At 40.9% G+C, this 23,014-nt stretch overlaps 1 protein-coding gene across 7 annotated transcripts in view; it reads left to right on the top strand.

Annotated features, from left to right (window-relative positions):
* Nucleotides 1–12,742, top strand: part of MOB3B (MOB kinase activator 3B) — a 103,553-nt gene extending 90,811 nt beyond the window's left edge. For 2 of the 7 annotated variants that reach the window (XR_012626988.1, XM_074855324.1), the window contains one exon: nt 5,670–12,742. Coding sequence is in view for 2 of the 7 variants with exons in the window: in XM_074855324.1 (XP_074711425.1) it covers nt 5,670–5,699 (30 nt within the window). In the remaining 5 variants the exon portion in view is untranslated. The remainder of the gene's footprint in view (nt 1–5,669) is intronic. The other 5 variants (XR_012626989.1, XR_012626990.1, XR_012626992.1 and 2 more) reach the window with 5 other exon arrangements.
* The last annotated feature ends 10,272 nt before the right edge of the window (nt 12,743–23,014 follow it).

Below are 23,014 nucleotides of genomic sequence, written 5' to 3' on the forward strand. Positions count from 1 at the left end.
ATTATCTGTGTCCTGAAAACATCACCATACAGATTCAGAAGTAATCAACTAGGATTATTATCAGGCCACCCTTAGTTTCAAAATAACAACCCTGAAGCCAAACAGATTGTAGGAGAGATTGAGGTAGCCCTGTGCATCATGGTAATTGAGACTCATTCAAATGGAAGACATCCTGAAACCTAACAAAGGAAATACCTAAATGATCGATATACCCATTGGATAGCAATTACAAGTTTTTTCTGTCAGTATACAGAGACAGGGGCAACTAAAGAAGTAGAGGAAATTTTTTTTAGTAACTTTGGATTAAACAATTTGTAAATGAAGATTCAAGGCATGTCTCTAACTAAAAATGCCAGAAAAAAGCAAGTTTTGCAAATGACTTAAATGTTACAAAGCTGGCTTCAGCCCTTCTATCCTGGTCAGTTAGCTGTCTGAATAAAGATTAGTTGTGCAGCACAGGATCTTAGATCGTATGATCTGTGCTGTTCCATAGTAAACAGCCTCTTCTGTGACCACGATACAAAGAGCTTTGTCCACATGGCGATTATTTGTCAATTGTTGAAATCTTTGTGAAGAGAACAAAAAAAGTCGCAGAAGTCATAGCCATTTGTGCTTTGAAGAACAGTATGTAAAATGTTCTTTCAAGCCTTTTGCTTCTTCATCTACTTATTCTGTGGTTCTGATTTGAACAAGACTACCGTGAACTGGCTCCATGGCTACATCACTGAGCCCCTGTGCGTATATATGGGATTTCCCTTGGATGTGGCTTGCTTTTCTGTCTATGAGAGCAGAGAGGAGAAAGGTATGTCCCAGGGATACTTGTGACTGCTCCAGCAGACCTTCTAATCATGAACCACAGATCAGAAGGGTTGTTTGTGTATTGCCTTCCCGCCCAACGCTGTGTATTTGTTCACAGGATGGTTACACAGATACTAAGTTCCTTCATCATAAGAATATGGTTAAGGCTGGACAATGCTTTTTGGGGGGATTGTAGTGTTTGAGGACATGAGTACATGACAAACTACACATGGAATGTTGTTTCCTCTTAAATCAGTAAGTTTAGACAAGTGAATTGGGCATGGTGTCTGCTGCTGGTATCTCCTTGCTGTCAGCTACTTCGTCAGGTCTTCCAAGGGTGCCTTTGGGCAGGGTATCCCTGCCTATCAGGAAGTATTAAGTTTCCTCTAACCACTTCTCTGCTGAGTTACTTGTATCCACACCCTCCTCACAATGTTTAAAACAGTTGTCAAAGGGCTGAACCAAGCTGTTGTCACATCATCCTTGGAACTGACAGCTGGCAGTAGGAGGAGCTCAAGAGGGGGAATGGCAAGGACCCTTGGCAGCAGTTTGGGGAATTGGAAGTGAGGGTGGGACACAGGCACTGAACGAGGATTCAAATCTTTAAAGCAGCCCTGATTTTAGTGAAGGTGAATATTGCATTTATTAATTTTTCTGGTGTTTTTATAAAATACTATTATTTATATTATTTACTCATGTCACTTCACCCATCAGCTTTTGCACAAGACAGACTGCAGACCTCTTGCGTCCATTAAATACTGGTACAGAGGTGATGTCTGGTGATTTTATGCCTTATGTTTTGCCAACTCCATATTTGACTCATGCAAGCATTGAAACACCATTTTCTCAGAAGAACGATTTTTTACTGGGGAAGTCATTCTTGTAACCCATTCAGATTTGATCAGCACTTCCCCATAGGTAGGTTTGTCCCATTAAAAAGAGATTTCTTCAGCTACTTATGCATACTCTAAGATGTCAGATCTTTTCCATTCTTTCCCTGCTTTATTTAAAGACAAACTAAGGAGCAGAAATTTAAATAGTTAGGTATAGATTTATGTGCTAAATGTATCTGACATGCATGTTAGAGCAGTAGGGAGGGGAGAGGACCAGACAACCATCAGAGATAAAGATTGATTACACTTTTAAGACTGTGTTGCTTTTTTCCCTTCTTCTGGGAAATCATGTTGGTATTTCCTGAAGAATATTGAGGAATGCATCCTTCTGTGAAATCGTGAATACTAGTGAAACAGACAGATTGCTGGTGCTTACTAAGTGGCTTGTTAGCATTAACTCCAGCAAGTAAGGAAGCACTTTAAGGACTTGAAAAAGAATAGCAATTGTTTCTCTTTAAGTTACTTAGAAGTTAGTTCTGTGTTAAGTTCTCCTCAGTGGCTGGTCTGTGGGCATATTCAACACACAGATAGGGTCCAGATTTTATTTTCTCTTTGTATTTTGGCTTTGAAAAACAGCATTTATTTCTGCTTTCATTTTTTTATTTAATTGTGTAATCCAAAATTGAGAGCAGGAAAAAGTCTGAATGCAGCTATACAGGATAATGCTCTGGAATTTCTTGTAATTTGTTTACAAGAGGAAGCACATCTGGTATAAAAAGTTCTGGTATGGAGAGTTTCTGTTAAAGATGTTTTGGGTGTTTAGTCAGCACAGACTTTAAAACAGAAGTTTTAAATATCTTTAAAAACGTTTGTGTGTGCCTGTCTGTGTCTCTGTGTCTGATTTCCTAACTTGTCTGTCTAACCTGTATATTTCATTTAATATCCAGCTGGAGCTGAGTATCATAGTACCTTAAGCCAAAGAGTCAGCATTTCCAGTCTTCCTGCCTTCTCAGAAGAGTCAGTCAACAGCTAATTGTCATTTCCCATGTTTGGGAAGTACCCTTACATGCTTTTAACTGATAATTATTAGTCAAGAACATACCTCTACACCTTTCCCAAATTAAAATGAACAGTAGAGTTTCAGAGAAGCATAAAATGAGGAAGACTCAGGAAACGCTGAAGTAGACTCAGCTCTGAGTTTGTGTTAAAGGCAGTGCTCGCATAATGGCTGGGCACCACCAGAGTAACTAGGGAGCCAGCTCTATGATGAGGTTTGGGGGGGACTTCTTTGCTGAGCTAAGTGGAGTGGGACTGTGTGCTAAGTTCCCTGAAGCCCATCAGAACCAGTGAGAGATTTTCCAGCAGGCTCTGTGAAGAGTGGGTGATTAATTTTTAAAGGTAAGTATCTCTGAGAGAGTATTTGGCAAGTAGGAGTGGTTTGCTCTGTGAAAGGCTCAGCAGTAAGCTCTGCAGCACACAGCATGCGCCGTGCTGCTGTCTGGCCGAGGTCAGATGCTGTGGTATGACCCTTCCTCTCATTCTCTCCAGCATTTTGAGTGAAGCTAACTTTTTCTTTGCCAGCTTCAGAATTGTATCAGTCTCTCTGAGAAACTGTTTCCTGTTTGTTTTTCTTCTCTATTGTAAATTCATCTAAGAAAAAAACAACTAGAAGTAGGTCAGTCTCACAAATTATGTACCAAATCAGTGTTACAAAGATCATGTTGGTTTTTGGTTTTTTTAAAAAACACATCTAGTTCATTGTCATTGGTAGAAATCAGTAAAAGCTTAGGCACGTACATACAGGAGTGCAATGTGACCATACACCTGTACTTCTGTGTCCTTCATTTACTGCTAACAATATAGGTCAATACAGAAAAGTCTCTGTGCATCGAAGATTATGATGTTTTGTAAGTTTTAACATTTTTCTGACTTTACATCTTTGATGAGCATTTCCAAAACCAAAGCCAAGCAGATGTTGGAACAGAAGGCCTGTGAAGTAGAAGCAGGGAGAAGAAAACTGCAGAGCTGTTTGCAGCAACACTCTCCTGACAGAGTGGGGAGAAGAGGATTTAGGGGGAACAGTAGATGTAAGGGACTGTGAATATAATTGTATAACCAAACAAAAATCCAGAAATTAAGGGAGGTAGAGACTTGGGAAGAATTTTTATTACTATTAAAAAAAAATCTGCCTCTACGGAAAAGTTAGGAATGGCATAGTCAGTTCATGCTGCACGACTCTTGAGCAGTGAAACGCTCACAGCTGCACATACCTGAAACTCATGTGGCAAACTGGTTTAAAGCCCTCTAGTTTACATCTCTTGCATAGATTATCTAGACTCCTACTCTTTACTTTGCCTGGATACACTTATCCAAGTCTAAACTCTTGCCTCTGACACTGTTTTTGTCTTTAATGTAAAAATGGAGACGCATTTTGCATGTTGAATGTGTTGCTTAAGTTGTTTTATTATTCTATCAGGAGGCAGTTTGCCTCCCACTGCTCCTGAAGGAGGGTGGCCAAGATTACAATGACTCTGATACTGTCCACATTACCCTCTTTACTACTTTTCTAACAGGATAAGATGCTACTGTCTGACTGCAAACAGCTGTTCAGCAGCAGCTGCAGAAAGAAGTGATGATGTTCCACCTCACAGACCTATCAGCTGTAGTTATTGGTAGTACAGTGTGGACATGGAGACACTGAGTATGTGTAAATTTAGGGGTCTGCAAAATGCTGTCTCGAGAAACATTAGCACCTAATTAATCTTCAGATAAGGGAAATAAAAGAATAATGTAAAATCCCTGAAGAAAACACAAGACTTTGGCAACAATATGTTTTAGCTCCTTTCCACTTGCAGCAGATTTTGATGAAGAAGGTGCTGAGCAGTCTCCACAAGGCATGTGCCTCCTTGGCCCCTAGCAAAAAGCCTGGCACCACAAGCCTGGCAGCACCCTGCCGAGGCAGCTGGAAGTGCTGACCGCTGGGGAGCAGCCAGGGCAGCACCTGGCATCCTGGGCTGGGAAAACCACCTTTGGAAACGATGTCAGGCCAGGTCAGTGAAACTTCTGCATAAGATTCTAGGTGAAGAAATGATCTGTTAAGCAAGAGTAAGATACAGTTACAAGACTGTCAGGAAGCCATTAGGTATTAGGTACATTAGGTATTAATGATACCTTTACATTAGGTATTAATGATCTTATAACAAATTATTCAAGCAAGCTAAGAAGATTTTCGGAGACTTCTGATAACTTGGTAAACCTAAATAGATTTTCCAAGTGAAATGGTATACGGTCTGGAGACGCTGTGAAAAAGGGCCTAAAGGGTATGGTGACCTTCAGATGTGGCAGCCCTTCAGCCTTGGCACACATTTATGCTGTGTATGTAGATGGCTGGTGGACAGACCATCTGATACATCTTTCCAGAAAATCTGCTGACGAATATGAAGAGTGAAAGAAGAGAACGGATCAGCCAGTTACCAGAGAGTTTGTATCAGAGTGCCTGTAAATCAGATCAAATAAAAACCTATATGGATCCAAAACTCCATTTCTTAATGGAGTCTGTGAATGCTCCAAGACCCCATCCTAGAGACAAATACCACAGCTCTGGTCAAGTCTTAAAGATTTGTGTCCACATGCCCTTTGTGTCCATTTGTAGGCAGAAATAACAAGGCAAAGAACGTATCTCCATGTTTCCTGTTGGCTGCAGGTTCAATGACAGCGATTGGAATCCTTTTTCTTACATTAAATTAAAAGGTTTCTTGCTTTTGCAGGTGATTTATTTCTTTTTTGTGGGATGCAGCACCATTTACCTGACATGGCTAGAGAATTAGTAGGGTATTAAAGCTGTCAAATGACAAAATGCTGCATGCTATTTGCCAGTTATGTTCATTGGCCTTGAAAGTGATGGAGAAGAGCAGAACCGTGGTGGCATATAAAACCACATAAATTTGCAGAGATACAGAAATGTTAACTGGGAAGAGGTGTGTGCACACTTTACAACAAATGCCATTTGCTTTTTAATCTCTCTTCCTTGTTTTGCAGAAAGAGATGACAACCAGGATGTGTCACTAAAAAGCTACCCACTGAAGAAAAGCAAAGTCCAATTTCCTTCTAACTGCAGAGTTCAAGAATGCGACAGCCCTCATGGGCTGAGCCTGTTAATCCATGAAAGCAGGAAAGTTGGGAACCACAGTTACTTTCACAAATTCTTCCCACCACTGTCAGTGTTGTTAACCCTGAATATGCTGCTAGGAACCTCGTCTGAGCAACATGAATTATTGAAAGAAGAATCAATTTCATCTTAGTTCTAGCTCCTTATTAGGGATAAGAACCGCTTCAGCCATGAATGATGAGAGACTGTGCTCCTGCTGCTAAAGCTTTACTGAAATTCAGGTCCCTGGGCTGACCTCCAGATTTTTGTTTTGAAACAAAACTGTATTGTTAGCTGCAATGTTGTTTTCTTTTTCTTTTGTTTCTTGGTATGTGCTTTGTTTCCTAAGTGCAGCAGAATATTAAGACGATCTGGAATCGCAGAAGACTTTTAGCCTTTAACGCCCCCCACCCCTCACCAGGCCACCCAGGGGTGGGCCATGATTCCCAAATGCCAGCGAGCCTTGTGTTTCCAAGAGCACAGCCCTGTCCTTCAGCTGATCAGGCAGTTTGTGCTTCATTGTGACTCATAATTGGGTGACAAGGCGACAGTTTCTGATCTCAATTACATGAGCAGGAATACAGATACGGCTCTGCAGTGTTGAAATCTTTTCTTTGAATTCGTACCAGACACCAGTTCGTGACTGACAGCAAATCTGCTCAGTATCTCTACATTACATAAAAAAGCAGCTATAGTCAGCATTTTCCTGAAGTACCCTACGAAGTACACCAATCTGTCATATAATTTGTTATCCTCCCATCCTCCTCCAAAAAGGATCCCTCTCATTCACCTTAAAGTTTCATCTCTTCAGGGAAAAAGAAATTTAATTTTAGTAACTGGGAGGGAGATGCAGTAAAAATTAGTAGTATAAAGGTTAGAGTAGGAGGGACTGAGTGAAGGTCTCTATTGCATCTAAACAGTGTCCAGCAGCGTGGTTTGCTTTCCGCACTGGACTAACACAAAATTTTTTTCCAGTACTCAGTCCAACTTAACTAACCCATATATGGGAAGCCTGGAAGAATCCCTTGCAGTAAATCAAGTCTTCTATGCCAAATATGCCCTTATAAGAGGCTTTCTTCTACAAAAAAAAAATAAAGCAATACTTAACATAGAGATCACAAGAGAGATACAGCTGAATAAATGGGAATCAAATGGAACACACCTATATATTCTGTGCCTTCTAATGAATTTTGCACACTTGTGTTATTGTGAAAGATTACTCCTTCCTGAGTAATGTAGCTGCCTCTCCTCAAGGTATCAGAAGCAAATCTTGTAGCATCCAGTGATTGGAACATTTGAAATAGAGGAGTAGCAGACACTAAAGAATAACAGCAAACCTTTTCTAGCTCATATTGTGGTACATTCTGATTTGCTTGCCTGCTTGCTTAAAATAGGCCTTGTAAATGTTAGTGATCAGTCCTTGCTGGGACAAAGGGTTTTGTCTGTGAACATTCAGTGTAGCTATGGTGGAGACTTTCCTGCATCTTTAGAATTATGCAAGCAGCATTATCCTTTGATTTCAAGGGGATGGACTGAAGTGTTCCTACCTCCTTCGGTGGTCTTTGCAATCAGGTAAATTCCTTGGGGATTGGAATGCACACACAGATAATTTCTGGCCTGTTGGAACTTTTGCAGGTTATAACTAGCTTGTGGAATTCATTGCCACAGCTACTGCTGATCTTAGTTGCCTCATTTTAGAGAAGATGAGATACGTTACATCTTTGGAAGAAGATACATGGTACGGGATGACAACTGCCTGATATTACAAAATCAGTTGCATACGAAATGGTTTCTTGTACTCCTCCGAAGTGCCTGGGCTGTTGTACTGTTGGAGATAGAGCTGTAGCCAATACAGTGCTCTTGAATTTCACTGTGGTCAGTTGCCACCAGGTGTTCTTATGGCTGGGCAGTAGTGCAGTGCTGTATTTTAAAGATTGACATGAAGATGCAAATGTGTGGAATTCTGTGCATAAAGATTGAAGTCACTACATAAATTGAAAAACATGGTATTTTATGCATAAAATAATTTATTCTTCATTTTATTATGCTACTTACCATATGTTGTTTTGAGTCTGTTCACTGTAGGTCAGTCTGAAGATGAAGCAGAATTTGTTCCCAGTTACTTTGAATTATTTCTGAATAATCTTTTTGTGAATGCATTAATTTTGTAAATTCATTAATTTTGTGAATGTAAAACTTACCTGTTGAGAATATTTTCCTTTTTCTAAAACTGTTTTTCATAAAATCTCGTGTTTCCTTTTCTAATACAGCACACTGTATGAGGCAAAGGAGGGAAATGCAGAGTTGAACCCTAGAGGATTTGTGTTTGACCTGGTAAAAATTCCTGCAATGGGAAAAGCCCATTACAACCCAGGAGCTGAACCAGCCACAAAGAAGTGGAAAATTTACTTGTTTTGGTTGCTTACTCTGCTGGGAAGAACATGGAGTTTGCTAGGTGATGAAATAAGCTTCCTGCAAATGGCAGGGTTTGGCCTTCGGCTGAATATCTCCCAACAGCTACTCTTGCTTCCACTGCAGAGATATTCAGCCACAGCCTGGCCATCTCATGCCACAGGCCATTTCTCATTTTCCTGTGCCTGTCCCTATAAGGACAATGTCTGGAATATGGCATCACTTACAGAAATATCATATTACCCCTTCCCATAGAGGAGAGAGGGGCAGCATCCTCTTGGATCTCATGCTCAAGGATTCCAGCTTCATCAGTAATTTACTGGAGGCCACATCTGGTCAGAATTGTGTTTTCATTGTTAATTGCAGGTCCTGATTTATGTGATTCCTCAGGATACGTAACGAGAACTGAGTTTAAACATGATTGTATGCAGAGGCACCCATTTCACCTACTGAGAAGAACTTTCTACCTGATCTTACCAATTATGTATGTTCCTAATCATTCCAGCATTTCATATGGTTTTGGGATTTGCAGGGGGAAGGGATTGTTGTTTAGGTTTGTTGTTTGGGGTTTTTTTAATAATCTTTCTAGTGTTTCAATCAGGTCTTGTTTTTCTTGCCTAAAAAACAATTTTTTTTTTTAGTCTGGTGCTTATCTTAAGAGATGCTGTTAGTGTTAAGCTTTAAGGCACTGTAAGAGGGATCACTTTAGCTGACTGAGACCACAGTCAGCTTTATTTCAGAGTGTGATCCTGTGATACCAAAATTGCCTTCAGTGATTAAAGATGTAATAGCTTTCATTGATTGTCTCTGCAATAAGGGATTTTGTAATGAACTTCTACTTTGTGTGAACTAGACTAGTGTCACTATAGTGATAAATGTAACATGAAACAAATGTTAACGTAAGCTCCCTTAGCTTTTATGAAGGATGGAGTCCCATAGTCTATCAAAGGGTTTTTTTACTGATACACAGCAGTGAAATTGATGATTTTCATCAGATTTGGGAGAAGTTGGGTGCTTATGAAAACCTGAGTTTTTTCCAAGAACTCAATCTCTAAGCAGCAGAACTTATACCAGACAAGGTATTTGATTCTCCCAACCAATGGATTCATTAAGAACAAGGCAGGGAAGGAGGAGAACAATTAATGTGTAACTCTGTGGGGACCTACCGACAACTATTCAAGACATGCAGAAACCTAAGGGGTAAACATTGACCCAGTGATCAAGTGCAGAAAAATTCCTGGGGCTCTGTGGAAAGGACACAGAGAACGGTATGAACCACTATTACTGATTTTCTTTTAATAATAGACTAAAAAGGTCTTTTAGCACCTTTGTAGTTCGAATTGAATAAATTACACATTCTGGAGCCCTCTCACAAAAAGCCATTCCTTCCTTTAGCTTTTTACCTTTTCTGCATGTTCTTCAGGTTTCCCAGATTTTCCAAGAGTGAGGTCTCAGAGCTGGCCTTCTGCCTTTTAATCTTTCTGCTTTGCTAAGGACAATGTTGTTACAAGAAGTAGCTTTCTCACCTCTCTCTGTGCCTCCAGAACGGATATCTTTCACCTGTGCCCTCTGAGGAGAGGCCTCCAAGGGTTGGTTTTGCATTATATCTTCAGAACAGCAGAAGCAAGAAAGCAGGAGGTACCTGCAAGTACTGCAAAACAGTATGCACTATGTATAAAATGCTGGCTATTGTATAACATGCTTTAAGTGCTTTAGAAAGGGGATAACACTGGGGGACCCAGTATAGACAAGTGGTCAGTGTTTAGACATTTTTTCCTATATATTGGAAGAAATTAAAGCCATTTCTAATAATTATGGAGACTGTTCCAAGGGCAAAACAAGCCAAATCAGGAATAAGAACTTGGTAGTGGTATACATTTAAATCTAAAATGATCAAACTTAATTTTTCATGTATTTCATGCTAAATAGAGGGGCAATTTTTTCAGGGTCTGGCCAAATAAGTTACAGCTATTAAAGTAGTTGTTTCTTTTCTGTTTTGATAAGTTTTCCTGTTTTAAAGATAGATATAATATAATATAATAAAGAGTTATAATAATATTCTTCCAGGGAAAAAAATAAATTACTTGTCCAGTCTAATACATGTGTGTGTGTGTGTATGTGCATGTGCGCATATATATATATACATATATATGTATGTTTGGGTGGGGATATGGATGTGGAAGTATCAGTGTGTGCATATGTACACTCACTGCTCTTCTCCACAGAACACATTTTTTTATTTTGGTAATTTTTAAGGGGGATGCATCTTTCTAAGAATAAGTGGTTGATTCTTTTTCCACCTCCGTGCATCAGCACTGTTTGGTATGTTAATTTTTTTTTTTTTTAATGATGTCTTAGGCTCTTTCAGTTCTGTTACTAAATGGTGGTTCAACTGTATGGGAAGAGAGACCAACACTAACTGTTGCCATTAAAAGAGAAGGAAAGATCACTTTTCAAATCAGTCCTAGTGGATGAAGCAATGAAATCCAAGTATGATTGAAAGAAGCATAACCTTGCAGAAGTGTAGTGAAGTTGTTTGGGATCTAATTCTTCTGCAAGAAAAATGCAAGTGGTTTTCATACCACGGGGAGGATTTTCCTGGTAGGCTCACAGGACTTAGAGGTGAGTGGGATCCATCACTGCCAATGCACCAACTTCCTCACAGCCCGCATGGAACCCATGTGACACCAAGAAAAATCGACCAAACATCATGCTAATGAAAACTGGCCAGTCTCTCACTGACACCAGTGGGATCAGACTAGCCATTCAAGACGCCTTTCTTTAGCTAAGCTGGCCTGCTAGTTCTTGCCTCTCAGTTCTTCCAGTTTGGGTAACTCATGGGTTTCATCATGTTCTTCAGCTGGTTCCTGATGGGGCACTTCAAGACAGGAGGGACATGTAAGTAGCACCAAGCCAGTTCAGGGCAAAGTTTCATCTCCTAAAAACAGAACAAGAAGAGACTTGGTTAGAATTTGGCTGCCACAGAAGGAAATGGATGGCAGAAACTATCTCCAGCGTATGGACTTACAGCTCATTGGACCGTTCTCTTTGTCTCTTGGCCTGATTCCTAAAACATGTATAACCATATATACATACACACGATTATACATAAAACTACTGTATACTGAATACGAGTCAGTTATGGAGCTTGAGGGAAGCAGGAGCATAGGAGTTAAGAATGACTGCCGGCTATGTAGAGACAGCGCCCAGGAGAAGAAGAGCTGATGCTGGACTTGGAGTGTCTCTCTTTGATGGTGGGGAGGAGCTGAAGATTAGAGATGCTGGAACTAAAGGAGCAACTGGAAAACAGCTGCTGAGGGAAGCTGAGGAATTTGGCAGAGAGGTAAGAAGCCCAATGGCAAGGGTAGCAGGAGGGTTCTCAGGGTAACATGTATGTATCAATACCCCAGAGGGCTATGCCACCATTCACAGGGCCCTCAGTACGTTGGGAAAAAAGGCCAACAGGAGCCTCATGAAGTTTAATAAAGGGAAATGCAAAGTCCTCCACTTGGGGAGGAACAGCCCCAGGCATCAGTATATTCAGGGGGGCACCCAGCTGGAAGGCGGCTTGGCAATCTGCTCTCATGGCAAACAAGGCCAACAGCCTCTCCTGGGCTGCATTAGGAGAAACGTTACCAGCAGGGCAGGGGCTGATCCTTCTGTGCTCAGCCCTGGTGAGACACACCTGGAGCGCTAGGTCCCCGTCCTGGGCTCACCAGTGCAAGAGACAGTACAGGCTGGAGCAAGCACAGAAAAGGGCCACGACGATGGTGAATAGACTGGAGCATCTCTCACACAAGGACAGGCTGGAAGAGATGGGACAACATGTTTAGCCTGGAGAAGGCCCATGGGGGAGGTTGTCGTCCATATGTATAGAAATTTGATGACGTGAGTGAAGAAGACAGACTCTTCTCAGTGGTATCCAATGACAGAAGCAATGGACACAAACTGAAGTACAGGAAACTCTTATTAAATGTAAGGAAAACCTTTTTCTCTGTGAGGGTGGTCAAACACTGGAGCAGGTTGCCCAGAGAGGTTGTGGGGTCTCTGTGTTTAGAGATATGAAAAAACCTAACTGGGTGCAACCCTGAGCAACCTGTTCAAAGCGACCCTGCTCTGAGTATGGGGTTGGGCTAGCAACCTTCAGCGGTAATAAGGCTCTTTAGTCTGCCGTTGTTGGTTTCCCTGTCTAGGCCAGAAGAGACCTATGATGTCAGGGGAAAGAGCTGCAGTCAACTCTTCCCTCTCCAGCTTTGCTGCATGCCTCCCTCTTTTTCCCTAGCCTGCCTCCATCAAGCAATGAAAGCTGAAGAAGGCACCTTGTGGGTCAGCCAAGGAGCAAAGCAGCAGAGGAGTGTTGCATCCCACACACCCTTGCTACACTGGAGACATTGTCTCAGCTGTGTCATTGCCACCGGCCCTGGGATGATGATTGCCTGCTGCTGCACAGTACGATGGCAAAGCAGAATTCAGCTTCCCTTTTCTATTCCATACTGCTCCTCACAGTCCTCAGAATCAGCATAAATAAAAGTGAGGCAAATCCAGCGAGCAACACAGTGAAAGCCAAACAGATCTGCCTGATTAAAAAATAGTTCTGCCATAAAAGAGACGGACCTCATGATTTGAGCCCTTGGACTGTATTTAATATGTCACAGCAATTGGAGCAATTCAAGTAAATTGACTGGTCATCTGAAGGTGTCACGCCCCTGGTGCATGCTTTTGGGCAAGTGGAGCCATGCCGGCACCATTAGTAGCAGAGTAAAAGCCACACATTACTCCTAAAAGCCATACTGTAGGTAATTACTAACCACTCACTAATAAATATGGCACAAGGGGTAGTAGTAGTCAGGAGGAGAGGTGGAATCTCATTGCACAGACAGTAAATCAAGCCCCCCTCCTGCTGTAAGCCAAATTATATCACATTGTAGTAGTCAAACAGAAAAAAAACCCACAACAACACAAAACAAAGAACAGATCGTTCTAAAGTTTTACATTTATATTGTATCAGCAGGAGCTGTGTCACAGAGTCCTCCTAGAGCACTGCAGGCTAGTCACTCTGCAAATCAGGACACTTTTTAGTTCAGTATTACACCCCTGTCATGTTATTTTCTGCCTTTAAATGGGCAACTTCTATCAGCTGGCAGTACTCGTAGGTATCATTGCTGTTCGTAGCAAAAGGGTGACTTCTAAGAAGTGGTATTGCTCTCACCAAGCAAGTGGGGGAAGCAGTTTGTTGAACACACTCATCTTCATGTGGATGTAGCAACAATAGTGGCTGGGAACCCACTGAACTTAACTGCATCTTTTACTGTGATAGCAGAATTCAGGCCCAAGGTTTGGAAGACCTGCTCAGTCTGCAGATAGGTCTGAAGTCAGCTGTGAGTGATTATCCAAGCTTTGTGCTGACATGCTGCACTGGAGTGCATTTCACTTGCAGTCCCCGACTGTTTCAGGCTCTCCTGGGCTCAAGCTGTAAAAATCATCAGATGTTTCCACAAATGGGTCTGTTCTGCTCCCAACAGACAAGTGCTTAGTAAACTAAATGCGTGTGCACTTTATACTGTGTTAACAGGAGTAAAAAACAAACCACCACCTGTTCTGACTTTCTGAGACTTTCTCTTAGCAAATGATCAGAGAAGTATGCTAACAGGGCAGTCTAGCAACTCATAATTACCAGGAGTTTCAGTGACACACGTGTAAGGCCTGCACAGTTAAGCCCAACAACTAAGTCACCTGCCCTCCCAGTTGCCACCATAGTAACCATATTAATACTATGCCTAGTTAGTCTGCCTACTTGGTTGCTTAATTTTTAAGTAGCTATGACATGATCAAGTGTAAGGAGAGAAATGGTATATGCTAGTTGGCAGACTCTTCAGGGATAAAAAAATGAAAATCCTAATCATCTAATACACTGCATTTATCCTTCTCAAACTGGGTGGTATAAATAAATTCCTGAGCTGGTGCATGTAGCCTGAGAAGCAGAGCTGGTTTCCTTAGTAAGCAGGTCTCACTGGCAGGACATCCTTCATTAAGTGTTCTTGTGCTAGGTTTTCTTAGCAGAAAAAATATCCTATAAAAAAAGAAAATTACACAATAACTGTATTGTTTTGTTGCATTTGGAGCCCATCAATCCATCAACCTGCTGGTAATGTACTTCTAAGCTAATCATCCATGGCAGTGAAATCAGACTTGCTTAGCCTGTGTTTATAGCTCTGAGTTACTTGGACATGACATACAGTTATAAAAATGGGAGAAAGGTTAGGCTAAAGGAAGAGGCTGAGTTGACCCAAAAGACTCCACTTATAAGTGGCACTTAGCGACTGCAGTGCGTGATCCTGAGCTTCCCAATATCTGGCTGACCATCAAAACGTCTGTTCCAAATACCGCATGGAAAATTGAATTTTACTGATAGGTTAATGCCTTGAATGCCTGTCAGGGTTCCCATTTCAAACAGCCTGAATGCTCCTGCAGGTGAGCAGGAACTGTCATAAAGCTGCTACCTTAGTCTGACACAGCATTTTGTTGCTATTAGCTAACATTTCACAAGCTGATTTCATTGGATGGACCTACATAAATCATTCTTTATGCCAACCCGCTGGAAAAAACAATTTCAAAATACAAAGTACAGCAGAGAAGAAACATATCTTAGCAAAGGGAAAAAAAAAAACCCAAAACCAAACCAAACTCTGCAGGCCTGGAGAGTGATGTTGAAGGTCAGTCTGTACTGCAGTTTTTGACACTAAGACTTCAGGTGCTGGGAAACTCAATGTCGTTCAGTTTGTTACTTCTGATTTGTGGGTCCCTGCATTTCCACAAGTTGTCGTGATGCAAACTGGTCTCTGAAAAATGATCAGACTACTGAAACAGGGACATAACAGAACTCAAAACTTGCACCCAAGTTCAAGCAAATGCCTGAAAATTTGACCTCTGTAAAGCAAATGGTATAAAAGCCTTACCGCAGCAACTCACCCATTAACAGACTGGAATAACAAATGGGACTAAACTTTATTGACATTTCCTGTGCTTCGTTTGGAGGTGGTTTTGCAGGATTCAAAGTGGACCTGATGCATTCATTCAAAATGCTTAATTGTTCTAACAGGTTGGCTGTTCCCTGAGGGTCTGTGGCCCAGCCAGAGGCTCGTTATTAGATCCAGCTAGGATTTGTTATGTGCCACGTTCAGAAGGATGAAAAAAGCTTCTACTTTGCTCAAAGGAACGAGAGGGGTACAGAGCAGCACAAGTGAGTAAGGGAGAAAACTTTTTCTTGAACCAATTAAAGAATGAAAGACCATAAAGAGAGATAAGTATGGTATTTAAATTTTCCCAGTGAAACAGCTGGAAACCATTACCAATTACTTTTTTTCAAGTGGAAACTCTAAAATACTATTTTTTTCTATTCTTCTGATTCCTATGTGAATGTACAAAATTCAGCTGTTGCCCATATACTTTTATATTTAAATAAAATGAAATCAGAATGTCTCTTCTGTAGCTGTTCTGACTGTCCAGACATCAGGCACTTCAGGTTGGGTCTTCTTGGGTTTTTTGTGGTGTTTTTTGTTTTTTTTTTTTAAGTTTCTGTGCTGCACTGCCTCTGGCCTTCTGTTCTGAGCCTAGGGTGATATGAAAAAAAAAAAAAAGAGGAAATGTCAAAATCCTTTTATCTTGCTCTTTCTGTAGGCTAAAGTTATCAAGACTTTTTCTTGGTTGTCAAACCTAAGTTCATACAAGCAGAATCCTAAAATCCTGCTCAGAGTAAAGCTATGGCAAGGAAACAGCATGCTAGAAATAGCACTGGACCTGCCAGTTCTTAAGGTTGCTGTGTAATTGCTACATAGCTTCTTAGTTTAGAGATGGAAAAAGTGGTATTTTCTTTCAAAATGAAATGCAATATACTGTGTTTGCAGATTTTAACTAAAAAATCTAATTCTGTCATGGATGGCCAGAATGAAATAGACCTAAGAGTTTTCTGAGCAGAAGTTAGTTCATAGATTAGTATGAAGTTCCTCACAGTATATTCTTTTCTGGGTTTGTGATTCCTTCTTTGGTATTTGGGGGTTTGGTTGGGGGTCTTTTTGTGTGTGTTTGTGGGTTTTTTTGTTGGTACCTCCTCTGGTACTTGTTTTGGGAAAAATCAAGTAAGGAAATAATAGAACATTAAATATTTGGCCCAAGAATATTCTCCACAGGCAGGAGGTACTATCAGCTCTGGTGAACACTCAACTGGTCTTCTGGAGCACTCAACAAGGGCAAAAAGAGGAAGAGGTAGTCTTAAATAGAATATATATTTATATATATGTGGAAGGTAATGCATTTTCAAAGGCCATGACATGAAATTAACAAGATAGATCTCACGAACTTTGATCCTGTAGCAATACTTATTCATTAAAGTGGCAAGCAGTATAATTATTTCTTGGAAAATGAAAATGGAAGAGAATCTGTGATCTATGGTAAAAGGAGAAAAGCAAGTAATAAGACAATGAGGTCGTTGTAAATCAATTGCAAGACAGCTAAGAACTAGTATCCTGAAATTAAACCTGTTATAGATGTTCTGTGTAATGCAGAGGTATACGTATCTCTTCATTTTCTCTGTATGGAAGCAAAATACATACGTAACCAATCTGGATAATTTCAGTGTCCTGCTGTTAAAGTTGGAAGGCGGTTTAGGCCATGTGAATAAACAAATGTCAGTTTTGAAAATAATTTTGGACATCCTTAATTAAGGGGGCAGTTTAAATCTGTGGTTGTGCTACCTCAAGCTGAGACCTAAACTGCATGTCTGCTACTTTTGATATCAGTACCTTCTGCAATGAAATAAAAGGTACCTCAGAATGCACTTTGTGACTACTATGCTGTCATTTATTGTTTGCCCAGCACTCTGACCTGCCTGGCCTCAATACTCCAACAGCATTACTGTAATAATTTGTACACACTACACGGAGAAGTATCATCACGTTACTTTAGCTGCAGTTATGGCAGACCAGATGCACAGCAATATTACCCATGTATGTTCTCCAGCAAGTTAAACAGCAGTGAAGATGCTTATACAGATATTTTACCATGCATTTGCAGGAGATGGTACACTCCCTGGCAGCACCATTTGGTGTCCATGAGGAGGAATGTGGCGGGTACACACCAGCAGTCTCTCCACAATGTCCAAGCCCCTGTCAAGGAGCAAGTACCCCTGCAGCAGGCCAGGTCAGCAGATGGGGCATCCATGGCAGGGAGTCTCTCACACTTCCTCCTGGTGCTGTTGCAGGGCTCAGCTCTGCTCACTTGTCTGCTTCACTGGACACAGGAGTTGTTAGGACAGTGAACCCGCTCTTTAGCTGAAGGTCTACAGGTAGAGCAGGAATGATCCTTCTGGTGCAAGAAGTGACCAGCTCCCAGCCCTCACCATCAAGGGAGTCTCCATTTCCCAGCTTGGTAAGCACAGATTATGCTTGCCCCTCCTTTGTGGCAACTGGGATGTTCAGGCTCTTGTTTAGACGTGACCCAGTCAAGGTCTTTCTTGATGGATCTGAGACTGTGCAACCTGTTGACTTTCTCTTGCTGCTCCTTTACTGGGCAACAGAGATCCTCCACCAGCACACACTCCCTGTGAGGACGGGCACCATCACCCCCACCCTGGCCTCAGTGAGGCCCCAGTTCTCTGTACTGCATTCAGCCCCACACCTGGAGACCTGCATCCTCCTATGGGAGTCCCACCTTGGTCAAGATGAGGAGCAGCTGCTCCAGTGGGTGCTCAAGACTGTGACCGGTGGTGCATCACCACCGTTGCTGAGCACACATGCACAGCTCTCAGCAGAGTTCCTGCCCCTGTCTGCACAAACTGTTGTGCAAACTGCTGGACCACTGTGCTCCCTCAGCTGCACTCAGCTGAAAGGCCATCACACTGATTCCAAGGCAACTTGCAGTGTAAAGGGCAAGAATAATCTGAAGCTAGTGGCTTTGGTTTAAACACTGGCAAGGATTTTTTTTTTCTTCTCTTTCTCTCCCTCCTTCTCTATGTTCATCATCACCTTCTTTTTCTTCCATTCAGGTTTCGTCTTCCCCACAGCAGCGATACAAGGAGGATAAGGACTACTCCTCTGGTTTGGTGATACAAAATCATTGCACTCTGGGGTAACAGACTGTTGACGACCATCTAGAGTGCCTTGTTATTTCTTCACCTCAGCCCTCTCCAATGTTTTCCAAAATGTTTTAATGTTTGTTTTTTTCCATAGCCTCCTGTTTACCATGTGTCCAGTTCTGTTAACTCAGCCTTTCAGCTCAAAATCACATTTGCTCATGTCTTGCAGCACAAACTTCCTGGTAACTCTTAATCTTGCTTTTATGTCCTTGTTCATTAACTATCAATCAATAACTTCCAGGCTGCTTTGAATATGAACCCTAATTTTCAGTGCCACCGCACTATGCTTAAGCATAGGGCTCCCATTCTGTTTAACTTGAATTCCTTGTGGGCAGATCTGTGCACCGCCTGCAATGACTGTGTGGGGAATTACCATGTGCAAGTTGCCTCCGAGTTGTTCCTCTCACCTGTAGTGAGGGATTTATCACTTGAACACAGTCTGCCTCAGACAGAGGTTGAACTTTCTTTGTCTCCAGAGATGCACTTGTCTCTGATAATAAAAAAGGCATGTCATGTTTTACACCAAAAAGGGTTCAAATGCCCATGTCCGAATGGAAGTTTGAAAAAGTAGTGACTGTTACGACTAAAACTGAACGCCTCTAGGAAGGGTGATGGCTGTAAGAGCACAGTTCATTTTACTGCGTCAAAAGCCATTTTACTGAACTGCCAAAAGCTACAGACTGGATCTGTATGTGCCACACTAGAAACGCTCTTCCTTCTCATTTTTGCATCATTCTATCAACTTTAAAATTCTTGTTGATGTGAGCAATGTGGGTCAACAGTAAGCTTACGTGAGTGCTGATTAAATAAGTATCTACAAACTGTGGACGTCTATTCTCCTCGTATGATTATATTGTTCTCAGCTTTCGGTTTTTCTTCATATTTTTGTTCTGTAACACTCTTTCAGCACATACTTTTTCATTCACATTTTAAAAAACTGACTCGTCTTTCTCTAGTCAGCAGAGGGAGCTATGTCACTTACTTATGTAAGACTGTAGTGGTTTGTGCTTTGAATCTTATTTTTTTTTGCCCTTTTTCCAGTTCACATCAAACTCGAATGATTTCCGTGCCTTAAAATTTCTATACAAGGCTGTGGCACAGTGGCAGTCACATAGGTAGCTTGACAAACTGTTACAGATTAGGAATAGGATACCTTGGCTAGGTTTTCCAAAATTAACCATGCCAAATATTACTAGGTCTATATTCTGCTTTGAAGCAATTAAGTCTTCAGAGTTTAGACAAAAACCTTGTAATCAGAAACATGCATTTGAAACAGTTGTAGCTTACAGTCAAGCAAAAATATTAGGTGAGAACTGGAAGTTGTGTTGAAGCTTATGTTGTAGATCGAGTCGCAGGATGTGTGTTGTAATAAGACCCTTCAGGAGGAGAAGTCTTTTTTGTTCTTTTTAAAACAGGATCTATTACAAATTACAGTGTCAAATGCACCTTCTCTGCTGAGCAACCCACAGCATGGTTTAACAGTGAGGAGTTACATGGGAGAGGAGCTGTTCAGGCCTTCTACATCCATAGGGCCCTCTGCAGCTACATTTGCAAGACTGAAGAATAATCCCATTATTTTAAGTAAGTGTCCTCTTTACCGCAGTGCAATTTGTGGGTCTTTCCAAACAGGCAGGCTTACCTTCTCCTCTGACTGCCTACCCCACCTTTGAAGTTGTATCCCACTTCTAGTGACTAAGAAGAGTGGCCATAGAGACCAGGGTAATTCCCTGGAGAAGTAGCACCGCTTCCACTATGAAAATCATTTTGCTTGTCTTTTTATCCCTCCTAACTTCTGCAGGGACCACTAGAAAATTTATTTCACCTGAGGGTATGTTCAAATCAAAACTTTATTCTGGTAAAAATTATTACAGAGCTTACATTTGCTAGATATAAAAAAGGACACAAGGTATTTCTTCCTCTCATTTTTTTTTTAGTTAAACACAGTTTTTCCTCAGAGAGCTTAATAAGACCATTCCCTTCCACTGTGGTAGCAGTTGTTTTGAAAACATATTTGACAGTCTGACATGTTCTGCCTGTGTGCAGGTGCAAAAGCATGTAGGAGACAGAAGTCCAATAGAGCTTGCCCGGCATCCCCAGCAACCACACAGCGTCCAGTCAGAACATAACCAATAGAGCTCATGGCACCAGAGAGAAGAGCATCTGCTCACAATTCTGTGAACCAAGCAACAAGTTCAATTGAGAACTGCACAAGGTCTGCCCCGAGCTTTCTAATGGTGCAGGGACAGTCAATCCTGCAGATACACGAGAGTTGAGTCATCAGGAACTATAGAACAGTAGCACTGAAACACTCTCGACTGTTTCTCTGGCAGGCTCCAGCTCAGATTTGTCATTTCACAGAGTGAAAGGAAAAAAAAATTGTTTCACAAGGTAACAAAGACTGTTGGTTTCCTGAACATTGCAGCTATTGTATTACACTCCAGACCAGAGACTGGAATATTGTTTTCTTAGCCTGTATAAATTTTGTCGTGAGAAATATTCTGATTGGCATGATACACCAAGAATGCTGCAGGTTAGAGTGAAGTGGGAGCCTGACACAGGAGACAGTTCCTGAATGTCAGTGTATGTACATAGCTGTTGAAAACGGGCCATATTGAGAAATACAGTATCATATGACTATTCAGATCTTAATCAATAACAGTATTTTTAAAAAGTTAATAGTATTGCTTTATAATTTATTAAACTGGATTTGCTCACTTGTTGCAGCCTGTCAAATCATCAGTAAATACAATTTTTTTTAAAAAAAAGCTTATATTTGACCAAGAAGTTATTGACTAAGATTTTCTGGATTACTCCAAAGTAACGCTACCTGAAGATTGTTTGGAAGAGGATAAGGAAGAAGATGATGATAATGATGAAAAAAACACTAATGACAAACAAAGTCCTGGTAAGAAGATTATAGGAATTAGTAAAATGACATTAAGTTGCAAAGTACAGATATTCTGTCACTTCAGGTACTCAAAATTTCAAGTGAAGTGGACTTCTCCCATCTATATAGTGTGAACTTAATGTTTGCAATCCTTGCTGATAATATTGTTTCACAGAGCTGCTGTTTCCACACAAACCAGCTGAATGCCTTATACATTCACACAAATCCAGTGGGGAGTTTCTAGAAACAGGGTTGAATAGATGCATCTAGGATGCTGTTAGCTATGTCCTTGAAACACAGGCCTGTTCTTTGATCACACAATGCCATGCCTAGTGCTTATAGATTAGACAAAAATGAAAAGCCTGTCTGCACTGGGACAGAGGAAAGAGCAGACTGTAGAACATCTCAAGGATGAAGTCAGCTTGGCTCTTTTTCTGGCAACTTTTGAAACACATAGGTTTGTAATACCAGAGCATTATAATGTTAAAGAATGGAATTATAAAATACCCCTGTAAGAAAAAGATTTTAGTTAACTGTTTCCTCCTCTAATGCATCAGGAAGGGGAGATGGAAGAGAGGAGCTGTGCTGTACTATTCAGTCCTTGAACTAAGCACATTCAAAATTTGTACTATTAATTTATAAGAGTGGAAACAAAAAAAAAGCAACATGTTATATGTGACCTCCAGAACACTCATTCCAATCTCATGCTAGACAGTTACAGAAAAGTGCAATCATAATTTTCAAACAAAATGGTTGTTTTCTCTGTAAAAACAACTGTATTTAATGAGCCACAAATCAGTTAAAACACAACTAGACATTTTGAAAACCATCTCTCTCACTTGTATGAGACTGTTTTTGTGAACACTCCCATTGTTGTCTTTGGAAAATGCCAGATTTACATGGCAGAGATAGGAGTTTAACTTAATATGCATTCATTTAGAAATTTCTGCAAGGACATCTGTGTCCCCACTTGATGATGAAGAGGAACTGTTAAAGAAGAGTATGCAGAATTTGCAGGAGAAATATAAGTAGCAGAAGATACCATTTAAGCAGTGTGAAACTGTATACAGCTACTTAAGTAGTAGTATGGTCCAGAAAGAAGAGCCTGGCACACAGTCAGCTATGCATCTCAAATTGTATCTTGTGTTGCATTCATCTATTACCAATACAACTGTTCTAAGATCAAGACAAATTAATGAGGTTAGGTCAAGAAATCCTAAATTAGTCCCAAACTACTAAACAAAATTACAGAATGATAGGTGAGAGAGGAGAATGAATGTCCTGCTGCCCTCCCCACCTTTTAACAAAATACATTCATAGACATAATTTGACTTCTGAATAATCAGATCCCACTGGTTCTGGCTTATTTCACTATTTTCAAGAATCCTTTTATCCTGTCTACTGCTCACTGGTGACCTTTGTGATCACCAATACAGTTTACAGTTCATGTTTAAAGAGAGCCCACATATGAATTAATTGCAGAAAATAAGTAAAGCTGGTGTCTGTCAGCACACATGGCACTGTGTAGAGATTGACACAGTCTTTCCAATTCTGTCTGAATCATTCTTTTAAGATATTTCTGTAACCATTTAGACTTAATAATTGAGGATTATGAAAATGGACTGTAATAGTAATGTATTATTTTGCTGAGTGACTATCTGCATATAGGAAGTGACATACTGCTGCTGGCTATTACGGTCATCAACTCTGCCAAGAAGCGTGAAAGTTGGTCTCATGTGAAAACTGCTAATCCATTCAGAACACCATAGGCAAATGACACACTGCCTTCCATACATGGCCATCAAAAA

Source organism: Strix uralensis, chromosome Z (genome assembly GCF_047716275.1).
Source record: "Strix uralensis isolate ZFMK-TIS-50842 chromosome Z, bStrUra1, whole genome shotgun sequence".
NCBI classification, from domain to species: Eukaryota; Metazoa; Chordata; class Aves; order Strigiformes; family Strigidae; genus Strix; species Strix uralensis.